Source organism: Cryptomeria japonica, chromosome 5 (assembly GCF_030272615.1).
Source record: "Cryptomeria japonica chromosome 5, Sugi_1.0, whole genome shotgun sequence".
Taxonomy (NCBI): Eukaryota; Viridiplantae; Streptophyta; class Pinopsida; order Cupressales; family Cupressaceae; genus Cryptomeria; species Cryptomeria japonica.
The window spans coordinates 731,609,369-731,627,789 of record NC_081409.1 but is presented as its reverse complement, the minus strand read 5'-3'; the positions used below and the strand labels follow the sequence as shown (position 1 = coordinate 731,627,789).

The following is an 18,421-nucleotide window of genomic DNA, read 5'->3' as shown; positions in this document are numbered from 1 at the left end:
AGGTTTTATGTTGTAATGTCATAAACTCATGAATCCGCTTTGATAGCACAGGCGCCCAATCATACACTGTGCCGTTGCATAAGCCATTCATCAAAGTGAGTAGTGGCACCGCTGTATCCGAAGCTCTGCTAGCCCTTGTCAATCGGCTCTCCATGATGTCGAGCAAACATTGCCACTCCCGTGGTATAATAAATGATTTCTTCAGATTGCACCCCGTGTGTGTGTTCACGGTCTCTCACTCGGCAGGTGTTAAATTACCTGAGCAGACAAAACGTAGGAGGTTCTGCTTCTACTCGGCAGTCATCTTCGTGGCTGATTTATCAATCTTTCGGCCTTTTCTCGGAATGCCGAACACCCGAGTGAATGTGTCAGCTGAAAATGAAACTGTAATTGTGCACTCCTTGTAATCAAACACAAACTCCCTATTATTTCTATCATATGTGGCCAAAGGAGAGAAGAAAGTTGGTCCTCAGAAGTCAGACATTTGAATTGATTTACGGGTTGCTCTATAAAATGGGACCCAATCAAGTTTTGAGGAGATGCATAATGGAGGAAGAGATCTGAGGGGTGCTAAGAGAGGCACACAAAGGACCCACAGGTGGCCACATGGGACCGGACACCACAGCTCGAAAGGTGTTGCTCGCAGGGTTATGGTGGCGCACACTATACAATGATGCTCGTGAATGGGTCGTAGAGTATGACACCTGCCAGAGGGCAGGCAAACCACTTAAGAGAAACTTTATGCCCATAAATCCCTCCCATGCGTAGGAATTGTTCGAGTGATGGGGATTGGATTTCATAGGACCATTGAAGGCGAGCCGTGCACGGAGGTGTCGATACATCCTGGATGGCAACAAAGCATCTGACTAAGTGGGCCGAAGCACAAGCACTGTCAGACAATTCAGCCTTGAGCACAACAATGTTTATATATGAACATATTATCACCCAGTATGGCATGCTGATCCAACTGACGAGCTATAAAGGAGGACATTTTGTAAAATACTATCATTTGAATGGAAAATATTGGCATTTGAATGGCCCAGTGTACCCCTGCACGCTGAAGATATTCTTTGATCGGGTCGTCATTCGCTGACTCCAACCACCATGTTTTGCATGGGTTGCCGCTCCATCCCTCGAATGTGATGGTGTCGACTGTCACCTTGGACCACATTTTCTTTCCCTTCGTAGCCTTCACAGCCTTCCCTGTATCCATCTTGCCTGCAACTCTTACCCCATATGGCAATGTTCGACTAATCTTCCCGTTGCCCATCACGGTTGCATTTCTTGATTCTGACACATTCCCTTGTTTCAATAATTGGTTCCTCGATAACTGTTGCAACCGTTTCTGTCAGTCCTGTTTTGCTTTTCACGACTCCATCAACCCTCTTGTTGCCGTGTGAGCTCAATACTTATAATGTTTGCTTACCAATTTTGCCACTCCTCTACACCCTCGTATGACTGTGCACTCGTACAACTAAGGTATGGCTTGATGATCTTCACCTCGTACAACCTCTGTTTAGATGGTTGCACTCGTCTGTACGACTTCCTCTTGTCCCGTTCCTATACGGTCTACCACTTGCTCTTTGTACTGGCTCTCTGTATGACTTCGACTGCTTAATTTGCCATCGCCTGCCTTCTATCTCCCTCATGCGATGGTTTTATGGTCTTCCTTGTGCGATTTGTTTTTGCTGCCTTCATTGGTTTTTATATTGCCGTGCGGTTTTTAATTGATTTCGACGATCTTCCTTTTGTTTTGCCATACGGTGAATTCTCTTATTTTTATTTTTTATTTTTCTGAATTATTACCTTTTTAAGTCATCTAGTCCGATCCGGCCTCCGTCTGAACTGGGTCGTCTTTGCCTCCTTTGGTGATATATCTTCAATTTCGACCCATTCATTGGTTCTCGGACTGGTTGGCCATCCAAGGTCGATAGCCTGATTGCTCCATTTCCTCCAACTTTCCGAATTGTATACAGACCGCGCCATCGGACTTTGAACTTACCCGTTTTGGCCATTATACTTTAATACCAATTGGCCTGGGCTGAAATTCATACGCCGAATGTGTTTATCATGCCACACTTTTCGACGTTGTTGGGTTGCCTCCGTGGCCCACTGAGCCATCATTCTACGCTCATCCAGCTTGCCCAATGCGTACTACCTTTCCCGCAAGCTTTCCATATCACCAAGCCGATTCTCAATGGCTACACGCAAACTAGGTACCATGAACTTGGTGGGTACGATTGCTTCTGGCAATACATCAACTGGAAAGGTGTCTGACTTGTTGCAACCTTATACGTGGTTCGGTAGGCCCAAAGTATAGATGAAAGCCTTTCCTTCGAGTCCTCCTGTTCAACGCGACATGAGTTGTATATGACCGAGACCGGTATCTTATTCGTAGCTTTTGCTTGCCCGTTTGCTCTCGGGTAGTAAGGGCTCGACAAGGAGTGAAATTTTTTGAACTCGGTCGTCAAGAGTTTAACCACATGATTTACAAAATGTCCTCCTTTATAGCTCGTCAGTTGGATCAGGATGCCATATTGGGTGATAATATGTTCATATATAAACATTGCCGTGCTCAAGGTTGAATTGTTTGACAGTGCTCGTGCTTCGGCCCACTTAGTCAGATGCTTTGTTGCCATCCAGGATGTATCGACACCTCCGCACACGGCTCGCCTTCAATGGTCCTATGAAATCCAATCCCCATCACTCGAACAATTCCTGCGCATGGGGGGGATTTATGGGCATAAAGTTTCTCTTAAGTGGTTTGCCTGCCCTCTGGCAGGTGTCATACTCTACGACCCATTCACGAGCATCATTGTATAGTGTGTGCCACCATAACCCTGCGAGCAACACCTTTCGAGCTGTGGTGTCCGGTCCCATGTGGCCACCTGCGGGTCCTTTGTGTGCCTCTCTTAGCACCCCTCAGATCTCTTCCTCCATTATGCATCTCCTCAAAACTTGATTGGATTCCATTTTATAGAGCAACCCGTTAATCAATTCAAATGTCTGACTTCTGAGGACCAACTTTCTTCTCTCCTTTGGCAGCATGTTCGTTGGGAACTCGTGAAGTCAATAGGTACTCCCTAATGTTGGCGTACCATGATGGTAGTGTAGCTATTTGAAACGGATGAGCATTAGGAAAGTCATCGTTCACTCCTTATGGTAGCTCTCCTGACTTGATCCGTGATAGCTAATCTGCAATTACATGGCTTTTTCTCTGGCGTACAATTATTGTAAAGGTAACTCTTGGAGTAGGAGTAGCCACCTACTGACCCTCCCTTGAATTATGGGTTTATTCACCAGGTACATTAATGCCTGGTGGTTGACATAGAATGTAAATGGAGTTGCCAATAGATAGTGCCGAAATTTTCGCACCGTGTAGACCATCCTGAGAGCTTCCCTCTCTGTGGTGCTATAATTCTTTTCTGCTTTTGATAACAATCAACTGGCGAAGATGGGGTGATCTAACCCATGTCCTCCCACCAGTGCCAGTGTGGCATTGATAGCATAATTAGAGGCATCCACATGTACGTGGAATTCTCTATCCCAATTTGGGTAGGCCAAGATAGGTGCAACCACCAGCCTTGTCTTAAGTTCCTCGAAGGCTTCTCCTTGTGCCATCTCCCATACGTACTGCTCTCCCTTTCGTGTTAGCTTGTTGAGAGGGTAAGAAATCTGGGTGAAGTTCTTGATTCAATGCCTTGCACACAATATGGCCGAGTAGTTTCCCTCGAGGCACCATAAATCGACATTTCTTTGGATTCAATGCTAGCTGGGATTTTCGACATCGTTCCATGCATTCCCTCAAGGCCACCGAGTGGGTGTCTTGTCTACTGTAGATGTACCATTCGTCTAAAAATGCCTTGAAGTTCTCCACAGACATTTTGTCAAAGATATGTAGGATTATCCTTTGGAAGGTGGCGAGAGCATTGCACAACTCGAACGACATTCAGACCACAAATGTGGTCTTTAGCTTATCTTTCTCCGCAATAGAAATTTGGTTGTACCTCGAACAACCGTCCTTAAAGGAGTACATTTCATGTCTGGCCACTTCCTCGAGGATACTATCTGTGAAGGGTATCGGGAATGGGTCCTTGATGGTGACAACTTTCAGACACCGAAAATCCACACAAATGCGAACTTGGTTCGCCTCCTTTTCAATGATATCACAATAGGTGAGACGCACTCACTTGTCTGCACCCGGAATATGATTCCTTCTTCTAGCATCCGTTCTATCTCATCATTCACTCTCGCCACATAATTCTTGTTCATACGATATAGTCTCTTCTGCACCGACTGGGCTCGTAGTACAAGTGGAATCTTGTGGATGCATATTTCCGGGGGAACCCTTTTCAAGTCCTTATAGGTCCAAGTAAATAATCCTTATGCTCCATAAAATTTTTGAAGGCTGTTGCCTTCAGCAAGGGATTCCAGTTGTCACCAACTAGAATATTCTTCGGACTTGCTTCGTCCCACAGGTTTGTCTCCTTAAGTTTAGGATCCTCGTACTGTATGGGTTTGTCCTTGTTAATTTAGTGCGCTGAAGTCTCATTAACTCGAGCCACCCTTTCCTTATACTCCCCATATTAAGAGGGAAACATGTCTTTCTCCCTCTATTCTTCTTCTACTTGTGACATGTTACATTCAGGATGGAAGAGCTCGTAATCCTCCATCTGCCAGTGGAAGAGCCCGTTCATTAAGCCCACCTCATCTTCCGAGCAACCTTTCAACTCCAGAATGCCCTCATCGTTCGGCCTCATTTGTTGTCTGCCTTCATCTATTCCAAGAGGCTCTCCTTCCGACTCCGATCCCGAGGAGGATGCCAACTCCTCGCTCACCACTTGCGTACTTAGGTCAATAACAAATTTCCGCCCTCCATTCTCCATGGATATCGTATTTCGCTTCCAATTATGGTTTACCTTTGCAATGATGAGCTATCCTTTCTCGAGGTTTGCATAATAGCCTTTCTTCTTTAGGGGAACTACTACAAAATCCAAAATGAAGGGTTGTGTACCAATAGTTACCCGTTGTGCCATTAAGGTTCCGATCAGCTTGATGCCGTGTTGGTCGGCCCCCACCAGATTGAATGTCAATGGCCACAGTGTCGGCTTCCCAAATTTCTTCCACGTCTCCTTTGGTAGCACATTCACCCTTGATCCTCCATTTGCAATGGTGTCGGTGAGGATTGTGCTTGATACACCCATTTCCACTACCGCAAGGTGTCTTCTTTTGTTAATTGCTAGTAACATTGGCTTTGTAGAAGAGCTGACTGGGATCTCCGTGTGGAGTGCTGCCATACGGATAGGCACATTTATGGCGCTTGTGATAGCCACCTTCAGTTGTGGCATAGTCCCCAGAAGGTCTTTAATCTTTATTGGCACTTCTGTCTGCAACACTTGTCTCAGGACATTCTGCTCGGACTCCGCATGTAGCGAAGTACAGGTAGTGTCATTTGTTTCCCTTCGCTCCTCCATCATTTCCCTCTCAATGTCGACCTTAGCTTCCAGTGCCCTCTCCTTTTTCGTACGGGGATCTAGGTACGTATCTTTCTTTGCTTGTGCTCTTGTGATTTCCAACATCCCTTCCTTGTTCGTCCTGTTGATAGTCAACAGTTTTACTCCCGACTTTAGGCAGTTCGCATCCTCGTGGCCACAAGGACCACACCATTTGCAGAGGCGCTCTGGATTTTCCCCCTTTGGGCAATCTTTGGCAAAGCATCCCCATTTGCTGGAGGCTTGACATTGAATCATTGGTCGGCCTTTGGCGTCGTATTGTACTTGACGGTTATTATTTTTTCCACCTCTTCGATTGTTTTGGTAGCCATCATATGATGCAGTTGTATTGGCCGGCTTTATGGGGTGGTTGCTGTCGTGGTCGTTGATGGCTGCTCTTGTATGAGGAGCACTTGTGCACTTCTGGTCTTCATATTGTATGGGCACTCCTTGGTGGAGTGTCCCAATACTTGACAAATGTCACAGACTGCCTTTTTAGGACACATGCCTTTCGTGTGACCTTCTTCCTTGCAGTTTGCACATTGTAATTCCCCTTCACTCTTGTTGCTACTCCCCTTCATGGCCTTGAATTCTTTCATCATTCGGTGCATGTCCTTCTGTAATACTTGCACCTTCTTGCTTGCTTCCTCATCGCTATTGCTCCCTTCTGAAGTATCATCATCATCCGATCGGTTCTTTTTCCGTGACGTCTTGTCTTCACTTTCTATATCCATAGCTCTATTGTAAGCATCCTCATATGATGTTGGTGGAACAATTTTCATCTTCTTTCTTAAGGAAGATTTCAATCCCTCCACAAACCAACGTTTTTTCAATCTGTCCGTTGGTTGATTCTCCATTTTCTCGAGCAGCTCCTTGAGCTGCTGGTTGTATGTTCTCACATTCTCATGCTTGCTTTGCTTCGTATTGTAGATCTCCGCTACAATTTTGTTATCATCACGAAGCATTTTGAACTATGCTTGGAATACTTTCTTCAGGTCAAACCATGTGCCGACCTTTGTTTTATTTATTTCCGAGAACCAATCTATTGTCACTCCCCATAGTGTTGTGGGAGATCCTACCACCCACTCATCTTGGTTGGTCTGCCCATTGGCCAACTAGATTGTTTCACATGTCCTGCAGTGCCGTATGAGGTCATTCGTTCCATCCCTTGTGAACTTTGACAACTTCTGATTCTTCGACATTGTGGTGGTTCCCTGTGACCCGCTTTGTGTACTTGGTCCAGTTGGAATTGTTCCCAAGTTCGGTGCACTAGACTCGAACAAATCGTTTTGACTATGGTGCATTGGTGTCCTTTGGACACCCTCAGCTGCTCTCGTATCCTCTACGCATCTATTTTCGGTGTGCTCCTCACTCCATGTCTTTCCAGTCTACGACCCCCTTGACTTCCTTCGGTACCGTGTATATGGTTCCACTCCTCCACCGTCCTTAATTTCTTGTAATGTGAGGGTCAGGCCAAATGGCGTCGGGTGTTTTCGATCAACTCAAATACTATAATGTCCCCTTCTCATTGATGACCTTCCAGTGGTCCATTAGCCTATCCTTGAGACCCGTAGGCTAGGTGGAATGAAGAATGAGGGGTCCAGCATTGATGAAACAAGAACTTAATATTTTTAGTAAGTCAAGGAATGGCTATTTTGGTGATACTGTCCTATTGAGCTCTCCATGCTCTGTCTCTGAGCGCGAAGATCATTCTTTTCAGAGCATTAGTTCTTGACTTACTATTTTTAGTAAGTGACAGTGTGGCATAATTCTATTTTTGGCAGTGGACAGGGTCCTGATTCTGCAGTAGTGCAGTGGTCTTCCTGGCTCAGTTTTATCCTGGTTGTGATAATAATCAGTACGGGAGTCTTATGTGACACGATTAAATATTATTTCCTTATCCTAAGGTTTAATATTTAATTAATCTGATTATTGGTTGCTGATTAGTGAATTTGGGATTAATGTCTATTTTTTCCTAAGTACTTGGCAAACTTCATGATAAATAAAGAGATGTCGAAATTATTGGAGGAGATATTATTGTGCCAAGTGAAGTTCGTGGGCCCATGCCTTTTTGGCGTGAGGGTTGTGTTGAGGATATGGCGCCACTCTTGGGGTCCACATAGGGTGGAATGAAAGGCAAATGAGAGAAGTGAATTTGAGGGAATTTGCATTTGGATTTGAGTATGTGAAGTTATAAATGAGACTTGGGCTCCCATTTGCATCATCTTGAAAAATTGTAATGTTATGTTGCCGGTTTGGCGACAGAACTAAGACTTCGGAGTGCATCTCCCTAGTGCTTCCCGGTTTCGTACTTGAAATACAGTACCTAGCTGTGCATTGTATTCCTTCTACATTCTCAAAGTTGCTTAGACATTTTTGGTGTTGAAATGATGCTAGAGACTTGCTGGCTTGCTTGTGGCTAAAGTATCTTTTCGCTCATACGTTTCTGCTGGAGAGACTGACGATTATGGGTATCATCTCCTTTCTTCCCAGCATTGGCGATCAACTTTGTAAGTTTACAGCTTGTTTGATTCAGTTTTGAATTTATTATGCTAAATTGAAATTCCTAGGTATGGCGTGGGTTTCTGTTTTTGCATTGGGGTGCGTGCAAAATAAATAAGGGGTTGTTTGGGTTGTGGTTTTGATTGGTTGTCATTGCACATGATATATGGTGGGTTTGGGACTGGTTTGAGTTGATTCGGATGTAAAATGAGGGAGTTATGAGCAATCTAGCATTTCCATAGGCTACTGATTGGTAATTCCCGCCTGCAGTTTGGATGTAGCAGAAATTCATTGTTCATAGTGTTATAATCTGCATTACTCTTCTCATCTTATCTCTATTTTGTAAGGTTGTTTAGTAGTACTGATCAATCATTCTTGTTGTTCTTATTTGTAATTCCCACTGCATAAGTGGAAGAGGTTGGCTTAGCCGCTTTCTTGCTTTGTAATTCAGTTTATGTACTTAGTCCTCCCACTGAATAAGTGGTCGAGTGATAAGTTTAATACAGTTGTCCTCCCGCTGAAATATGCGGTAGAGTGATAGCTTAATGTAATGTCCTCCTGCTGAAATATGCGGTAGAGTGATTGAGTTTCAGTTTCTTGTTATTTTCCCTTGGCTGGTTTACCGCCAAGAGTTTGGTTTCTATCCTGCTGGATAAGCAGAAGGGGCTGGCTTGCTGCCCAGACATTGTAATTTCAGTTTGATTTATGGTGCTAACAATCCCCGGAACATTGTATGCTCTCACCCTCCCAGATTGGGCTCTCGGTGAACAAAAGGTGGAAGGGTTCCCTTTCAACAGTTTGGATTATTTCTCTAACCTTAACGGGTTGTGGTGTTTGCTTGTAACTCTTATTGCTAAAAAACAAAAAAAAAAAAAACTGGGATATTACAAATACTTGGTCATCTTCAACCAATCTCCCATTGGTATCCCTTTCGGCATTCTGGTCCACTTCGTATCCTTCGACACTCTCTTGGTTTCCTTTGGGTAAACCTTCTGTGTTCTTGTGGTCCCTTTCAGTTAATTCTTCTGCAATTCTCCGTAGCCTCTCTCTCTGCTCGACTTGCTCTTCCAACCTTAATGTTCTTTGGATAGCTTCGTGCTCGTCCTCTTGTCCCTTCGGTACACGCTTGCTATCTTTGTTCAAAGTCATTGGCATCAATTACCTCCTTCGTATGGATTGAGGATTCGTTGCCGTTGACAGCTCTCGTCACACTCCTCTTCCCGTCGGGTTCTCTCCTCGAATCATTGTAAGATTTGCTGGCGGCGATCCTCCAGATTTTCCCCTTCTCACATGTTGTGGAGAGCAATAAAGTGTTGTGCTAAAAGCCTTGGTAAGTGGCACATAAGATGATCCACTGCTGGACTTACTCCGAGTGCATCCCAAATCATACTCTCAGGAACTTCTACGCGTTCCGCCTCCCTACGGATGTAAGTCCCAATGGATGCCTTCATTATATTTGCACAGTCCTTCGTTAGTGCTCTTCCCCCTTCGAATACTTTTTTGTCATTGGTGCTTTGTTCGCTTGCTGGTTGGTCCATTATAGTGTTCTCGCCATGTCATAAGTCTACCGTTGCCTCGGGTAATTCATTCTCTAGATTCGTTTAGGCAATGGCACCAAATGTTGCCCCATAGGGTACATGTTCAGAACATAATAGAATGCAAGTAAAACGTAACAGTACACATGTAGAATGTATAGAGAACTCACAGATATTGATTGATCACAGAATTGCAGCGTATTTCTGAAACAACATTTCCCGTCTAACATAACATAACCTGAAGATAAGTACGTAGATATATATAAGGGTGTCGACTGGCTGCGTGTGCCAACCATTGGCAACCATCAGCTAACCACCGACCCCTCGACAACAACTAACAACTACTAATTAACCCTACAACACTATACATTCTATAACCTCTGAAATGACATCTTGTGGATGCTGCATCATTTTGCTAGTTGCGGAACAATCACAAACTGATGGTTATGATGGGGCATTTCAGGAGTTGAGATTATGAAGTAAATAAACTATAAATTGTAACTGATGTTTTATGGCCAACTGACTTGTACTGTTATGTTTACTGGGTTTCTAATACATTTCTATTTTGTGGTGGTTTGTTGATATATGGTATTGACATCATTTAAAAATAAATTTGACCTACAAACAATTTCTGGGATCTTAGCCATATTGCTCTACATTTTCTGTTCACCAACTAATTTCTTATTTTCATTGCAAAAATTTATCAATTATCTAATTTCTGAATATTCATTTTCAGCATCCATGGGTTATAATTATATATGTCCATATCCTTTAGGTATCTTCTTTTTAATGCTTGTTCTATTTCTCATATGTAAAACATGTTACTCTTTTTATTTTTTTTCCTTCCTGAGCAAAGTTTTTACTTTCACCATTGTTCCTCAAATTTTATGGAGGATGGTCAGATCTTTCTTCTATTTTAGGGCTCACTTAGTTTCTTCATGTCCAATATGTATGGTTAAACAAGTTCCCGTAGACAGTTTAACACTGTTCTATAGATTTCTGTAGTAATTTTGTTGGTTTTGAAATCTCATCTGAATCTAGATAGGTCAAAGGTCATATCTGTTAAAATCAGAGTATAACTCTTAACTCTCAAGCCTTTAATAGGCTATCTTCTAAAGAGTGGAAGGTAATTTGTGATGACCAGGTGGAAACAGCTACGCATTATATGTCACCAGCCATTTGGTACTAAAGAACATAGAGCATGCATTGGGTTGTCAAGAATAGATGTAATTTCTTGCAACACTGAGGCCAACAGTTTGCAACCTATTGGTGAAACTTCTATGCCACAAGAGGTAAGGAAACTGAAAGAGTGCTCCACTGATAAGCAACCTGGAGTGAATAGCAGTGATTCTTCAGTAACTTGCAGTACTAATGAGCGATTAATTGATTACAAAAATGGCAAAGGGGATGTTAAAAAGCGGAAGCTCCCAGTTTGGAATGTTACCACCAAGAACTCTGCAGAAGATTCTAATGGATTCTCTGGGGGTGATGCTGGTCCAAGTGAAGAGAGGAAGATTAAACAAATATCAGAAAATTCAGAAGGCAATGCAAAAAATGCTACAGGTGACCATACTGGAAAGGGTGCACGTATTGAATCTAAAGACAATATTCTGTCGAGAGATAGCAAAATTAATAGTAGTTCTCCAAAGACTACTGTGCAAGAGAAAAAACAAAAAATATCAAGTAATATGAAAGACCCTACAAGTAATGTGATTGCAGCCAGTTCTAGTCATGGTCCCATTTTGTCTGGTTCTAGTGAAGTAGACAAAAAAGAAGATCGAAGTCAAAGTAAACCAGATCGTGGATCGTTTTCAGCCCTTTTGGTAAGGTAGCATTGAAAAGGTTTGGGTTATTTCTTCGTGATCAGTGTTTTATAATATTGCATTGCTTCCTGACTGTTCTAGTCCAATCATGGTTGACTGTACACTATTTAGGTCACATTTACATGCTTGGTTCACTTATGCACATTTTAATAGATTGCTTCCGTTAATTTCTTGACTAGTTGGGCTGATGATTGCAATAAATCACAATAATGACAGGATGGTGTGGTCTTTGCCATGTCTGGTTTGGTGAATCCTGAACGAGGGAATTTACGATCACAAGGCCTGCAGATGGGCGCAGAATATCAACCTGATTGGAATTCTAATTGCACTCTTCTTGCTTGTGCCTTCCCAAATACTCCCAAGTTTATGCAGGTGAAGGGGGATGGTGGAACTATTGTTTCCAAGGTTGTATTTCTTTGCTCCATATCTTGTGGATATATTTTTAAATAATGATACTTGCCTGTTGTAAGGAAATATATTTTTAAACTTCTGATTCAAATTTAACCTTAACATTAACCTTCTCAAAATTATCTCTGTTTATCAAAAATTCCTTTTGAGGTTACAATAGTCATTTGGACTAAAATTTTGGAATCTGTATTCAAAGTAAGCTGCAAAATAATAAATTATAACCTAATTTTGAGAGTGGTGGGTTAACAATGAAAGATGCCGAGTGCTGAATGTAGCAATCTGATTTAATTTTATGATTCTGAATTGTTTGGCCAGCGGTAGGGGAATTTGGTTTTATTATTATATGTTTGTTTTGAGGTTTTATGCTTTTTTTGTGTTTTTGTAATGTATTTGCCTTGGGAATTTGACAATGCAATTGAATAACAATGATAAACAAGAACTAATGACTGGAAATAAATTTTCAGTTTGACTGATTTTCTAACAGCAATTAACAAATGTCAATAAATAATGGAATTCAACAATGATATGCCAAAATTGGCCTACCAGGAGTCCAATGCCTTGCCCGGAGGGCTTCTTTATTTACTTAAATGAATCCAGCTGCTGCTACAGGAGCTTCCAATGTGTCCTAACTGCTCCAAAGAGTTCTATTCTCCTAAATAATAATTACCAAAATCAAATCTTGCATAAATAGATGAAACTGCTGCTAGTTCCCTTTGGCTCCCAAGGGACTTCACTGAAAATGGTCAATTTTCCCCACTGATTTGCTCATATCTCCTTCCAAGGACATCATAAACCTGAAAGAATGATTTTATTCTTAATTACTAATGCTGACAATGAAATTTGCACAAAAAAACCAGATGTAAACCCTCTCCAATTTATTTTTTGTGGATTCCAGGCAAGCTTGGAGTGTACGGTTAGGCTGGGAGAGGTATGGCTGGCCACAAACTGCAATAATTCACCAATATCTGCCCTTTAACTGCTCAGATCTGATTCTCATGACCTATTGCTGCTGTAAGTGTCAAAATTCCTCTGATTAATACCCTTGTTGGACAGATATAAGCATTCCCAGCACTCCAAAGTGACAAAATATGAAAGGGTTTTCGTCCTTTCTCTCAGAAATGGAGGTCTACGTCCCCAATTCCAATCCACACACCTGCAAAATACGTCGCAGACCTGCAAAATAATTTTTTTCTCAAAAATCCCCAATCACATAATGCAAAAAATGAGTCTCCAAGTCTTCTTTTATGCTTTTTGCCCTAATTCGATCCTCCTTGGGCATCATAAGAAGATTCCATTGGAATCTTTTCTCTCATAAGTTCGAATTGCTTGAGGGTCAATTTTTCATTAAACATGGCCCACTTTAAAAAAAAAGTTTTCATCACCTAGGGAAGAGTGCAGGGTGATTTTTATAAAGGCTTAATTAATTAACATTTGTTATTTTTTAGGAAAAGTGACTTTATAACATTATAATATAAAGTCTCAATATAAAAGCTAACCAAAGTAAAGAATTGACTAAGTATGGGTTCCCTTTGGCTAACCAATCATCCCCTACCCCATAAATTTGCCTGCGGAGATGGCTAATAGGCAAATCGATGCAACTGAATAGTAACTAGAGAAGTGGGGACATTACAAACAATCAGTACTTCCTAATGTGAATTTGATTACAAATTGCTTCTATTTTCTTTGGAGCTAAAGATAATTAGGGTTTAGGACTTAGACTTGCAAAACAGTAGTGACAATTTTAGCCACTGATTGATGGGTAATCAAATTTGTTCCCCCAATAATTATGAAAGGTAATACACATTTAGAATGCACTTAATCACTATCTAACAATGAACATACTCTTATTCATTTTGCACCTAAGCAAGAGCTGCTAACCAAATCTGTCTTTAGCAAGGAATATAGAGAATTCATCATTGTAGGTGACAAAATATCTTACAGAATACTGATAGAGAGCTTCTATCTCTTATTCTTCACTTAATACACTCTCAGGATCCCATGAACAAAATTCTTCAAATTCACCACCAATAGGAACCTTCCAAAACATCCTGCACCTGGATCTTGATAGGAGATGTAGACTTTTCCTTGACACATGAAGACAAGGGCCCCTCCTTTATGCAACCTACTAGTTTCTGGAACAAAAAGTATGTCGGTGACTTATTTTCAGCAATTCATATCCCTCCACACCCTTTGCTAGCATAATATCAAAATACAAATTCACATATACAAAGACTGGAACCATTTTCTTCAGAATTAAATCTCTCTGCTAACAGACAATATAAAATTTTCTCTTACCTTTCTTCTTTACACCCTCTGAGCAGATCGAAGCTATGCTCTCACTTACATTGTGCTAAGTTGCTAACAATGCTGTGAAGCTTTGTGACATGTTGCATTGTGCCATGTTATATGGCATTACACTTTAGGGGCACAATTTAAACAAATTGATCCCATGTTCAGTAGAGCTTTAGCAAGTACCTCACTTGGTTGGCTCATCCCAAGTTGGCATGCAGTGCCTAAAGTTTTTTGTAGCTCAGGCACAACATTGAACCTTTGTGCCACTTTATTTGTGTCAAAATGCCTTTTCAAGGCTTATGCCACATCAGCATAAATGCATGCACAACATCCATCTGGAAGATGAACCATTACATAAAAAATGAGATGGACTGTAAACCATTAAAAAGCTGTTCTGTACTGTTTTTCTTTGTAACTGTCTCTTGTAATTGTACTTATACTTCGTGATTGGTCCTTGGCGGTCAGATGAAGAGTTGCATTGACATTTATGTTAGGCAAATCAGCCAGTAAGTGTATCACCCTAGTTCTCTGATCATCATAATCTTCATTCCTAGCCTTGTTGTCCTTCTTGTTCTCTTTGTGTGAGTATGTACCATAGCTATCATTCTCATCTAACAGAAGGGCAGTATTCAGCTATCTCTGTCTACATGAATGTGTAGTGATTGTCTGCATGTTCATCATAACTCAGTGATTTACTATTTACTATTTAGGTTGTTGAGCTGTCTTGCAGACCACCATCCTAGGCACTACTTTGTAGGTCATCCTCCTCATTTGTCATGACCCCACCATGATGTATCTCCGTTGCACCTTATACAAACAAATCATTGGGCATTAGTAATCAGAAAATGGCCTTACTAGTAAGACTTCGCCATTTTTCCATCTCCCTAAACTGATTCCCAAACTGATTACTACAAGATAAACCTGATTAGAGGAAGAGTCACCAGTTTAAGGAGGATATGGTTCTAATATCAGATTTTAGAAGGAATGTGTTTGTGGGGGCAATCTTGCTGGCCACTGCTGTGTTAGGGGACGTGACTTTTCATATGCGCATATGCCTACAGAAGATGTGAGTTTACAGTCTTTGCGGTCTTTGCTGAGCCAGTGCAAGGAAAGAGAAACATGGTGATTTTGGACTCTTTCATAGGAATAAGACAAAAAGGGATTAATCGCTCTCAATAACTTAGTTGAGGCTAAAAGAATGTTGACTTGTAGCTGATCAAACTGCTTCCTCTTGTGGAGTTGTTTTCCCAAGGAATGGAGCTGGAAAAGAATACCATTATATTACTTCTTGGCAGACGCCAAAAAGAGAGGAGAGTTTAGTTAAATAAATGTAATCTCAAAAGGGCTGGTAAATGAAGAGCCAAGGGCCATGAAAGCAAGAGGCATACCCTTATTAACAAGAAAGGACTTGACTCTTTAAGAAGTGAAAGGATATAAATACAGTTCGATCTCCAAGGAGGAAGGGGGAATGAGCATCAGAAAATCATCAATCATAAAAACAATAAGAAATCATTCAAGCAGATTAGTCCATTCTGAAGATCTAACAGCAGAGAAGAATACATAACACTGGACGCTTTAATAATCAGATCAGAAAATAATTTGTTAATATTGCAATCCATTGTAGTAATGTAGAGATTGTTATTTAGTTTTATATATGAATTTATTGCACATAAAGTGTTATATATTAATAAGCATTAAAATATACATATAACACTGCAACAGTTTATCAGTGGGGGGAAGGAAATTTGCATTAAGGGAGAACAGCTTAGGGCATCTTGCTACAATGGCAAGTAGGGAGAACAGCTATTAGGGCACCCTATTACATTGTGAAAGGGAGAGAACGGCTAAGGGAACCTATTGTAATTTCCCTTCCAACTCGTATGTTGAGGGATTGTTGATGAACCCAAGATTCTCCAGCCATGGAAGAATGGAATGGGATTGCATGAAGGGAGAGAATGGCTATCTTAAGGCATCCTACCAGGCCTCCTTATTCCATATCTTTTATGACATAGATTCACATACAAATTAGGCTCGCTGCATAATGATGAATGTATGATTTCCGTGCTCTAATAATAGATTTATTTCATGAAATGTGTGTGCAATGCTACCAATTTGATTTTAGATTTCCAGAATAGAATTAGTTCATCCTATTCCTAAGTAAAGAAATGTTCCTCTAACTATATTATATGCTTTGTGTCCATTTGATTTTGTGAATTTAGGGCAAAGCAGGGAGTGATCTAGCAAGTGGACATTGCAAATGGTATCGGAGCATGATCCTGCAACCTTGCAGGGTAAAGATGAATCAATGAATCACTATAGTCAATGAAAAGGAATCTAAGAATACATGTATTCATTTGTATGCACCATGTTTGCATATATCCATGTATGCCCGTGTTTTTATGCATATGCTCCGTGTTTGGTTCATACCTAATGTATTTCTAGTATGTCTATTGCAAGTATGCCTTTGAATTCTATACTAATCATATAAACAAAATAGACTAGGTTTGGGCATTATACTATAATGTTTGAAATCCAAATAAACAAGTTTAAGCAAGTATGAGCTATGCAAGTCTACTAACGCAAGTACTAGGTTGATGTAATGAATCAAAGGTGAAAAAATCTTACTCGGCAATAACTCTTTTGGCCCAAAATTTAAAAAAAAATGGTATTCAGCAATAAATCGTGAAAAAATCGGCAAATTTATTGAACATTTGAAATTATATAATTTCATAAAACATTCTTAAAAAAACACACATACACCAAATTTATAAAGCTTAATAACATATTACTGGTTTCCATCATATATAAATCATAGTTTGAGTTAAATACATATCATATACCAAAAAACAAGTGCAACCTCTGACTAAATTTGAGTCACATACATATTGTAGATCATCACTACAAAATAACTACAATCCTTGAATACATATTAAGTTCCAGTTTTCGTATCAATGAAAATTATAAATTATAAATTGTCTACTACTAAAGCTCAAAAAAGTCTGTTGCTGTTGAGTGGGTGCTGAAGTAGATGGTGCTGTTGCTGCAATATCCTCAACAGGTGAGGAAACTGCTGGATCACCAACTTTGTCTTCTACCTCCTCACGTTCTGCCACTTTTGCTGACCATTTAATTGCCTCCCTCCCCAACTCAACTAAGTGATTGTCAGTGAAAAATGGTTCCACATCAACATTGGCACTAGCATCATCAGTTTCAACAATCCAATCTGTTGAATATGGATCAATGTTATCTAGGTCAAGTGCTTCATGTGAACCCTACACTTGTACCCTCTTTTCATACAATCAAAGGTCGTATTTCTGATATACAAGGTCATTCAAGCACTTTTAGTCAACTTATTGCATTTTTTTGTGTGTGAATGGCCTCAAAAACACCCCAATTGCACTCACAACCAGAAGCACTACAAGCCTGAGATAATATGCAGATTGCAAGCCTTTGAAGGTTCGTTGTTGTGGCACCATAATCTTCCCACCACAAATTTGCAAGGATAAAAATTGCCATTTATAATTTGGTAAATTTTTTTATAAACTTAAAGATTGAAATAAATGGTAAAATAAATTTAAGAGCACCCATTTTTTACCTAGCAGCAAGGGGTCTCTATTACGAACACTAATATGTGAAGAAAACAAGGGTCCTTCTTCCTTCTTATAAATCTGTAACTCATCAAGTATGAGGTCTTAAATTTTCTCATCAACAAATGACCTCGCGATACAAGTGTCGAGGCCAACTTGAACCTCTGCATTTTCTTTGAAAGTAGGAGAGTAGGGGTTCAAATAGTAGGCAGCAGCATGAATATGTTGCTGATGTTATATTTGGACTTATCTGACCCATACAAGTGCTGAATTGCCTCTTTGGCCTTATCCATGGCCTCATATAGACACCCTATAGGGTTTTTATCCTCATCCACCATCTGTATAACCCTCACCAATGGTTTTGACAACTAGATATGAAAAATTTAACATTAGCAAAGTATAATATTAGAAAATTAAAAAGTAAATCATTAATCGAAGTTCGAAAAATTACATTGATGATCTCCTCCATGAGTTTGGCTATCATCGAAAATGGTCTTCATGACCTCCTCTGCTTTAGGCTTCCTATAATAAGGACTCGCCAACCATCTTTCAATCACAAACATCCACTTTAGGTTGGGAAATGCACCTAATATGTTCTATAAGTTGAGGAAATTAGTAGCAAAACATGTAACTCTTGAATGCACAAGATCCTTACCATTAGTGTGTTGTCTCATAAGCTCCAAGACTCATTTGTGGTGGCATATGTACTTTGTGATTTCCCTTCCATCTTCAACCACATTCTTCACCCAACTTAGTTTCTTTTTGTTTTGGAGGAGCAAGTC

The 18,421-nt window shown here is 40.6% G+C and overlaps 1 protein-coding gene across 1 annotated transcript in view; it reads left to right on the top strand.

The window, feature by feature from the left end:
- The window catches only part of LOC131069288 (uncharacterized), a 122,620-nt gene that overhangs the window by 20,737 nt on the left and 83,462 nt on the right, over positions 1 to 18,421 (top strand). Inside the window, exons 2-4 of the mRNA XM_059220931.1 lie at positions 10,674 to 11,352; positions 11,569 to 11,757; positions 16,272 to 16,343. Coding sequence (XP_059076914.1) covers positions 10,674 to 11,352; positions 11,569 to 11,757; positions 16,272 to 16,343 — 940 coding nt within the window. The remainder of the gene's footprint in view (positions 1 to 10,673; positions 11,353 to 11,568; positions 11,758 to 16,271; positions 16,344 to 18,421) is intronic.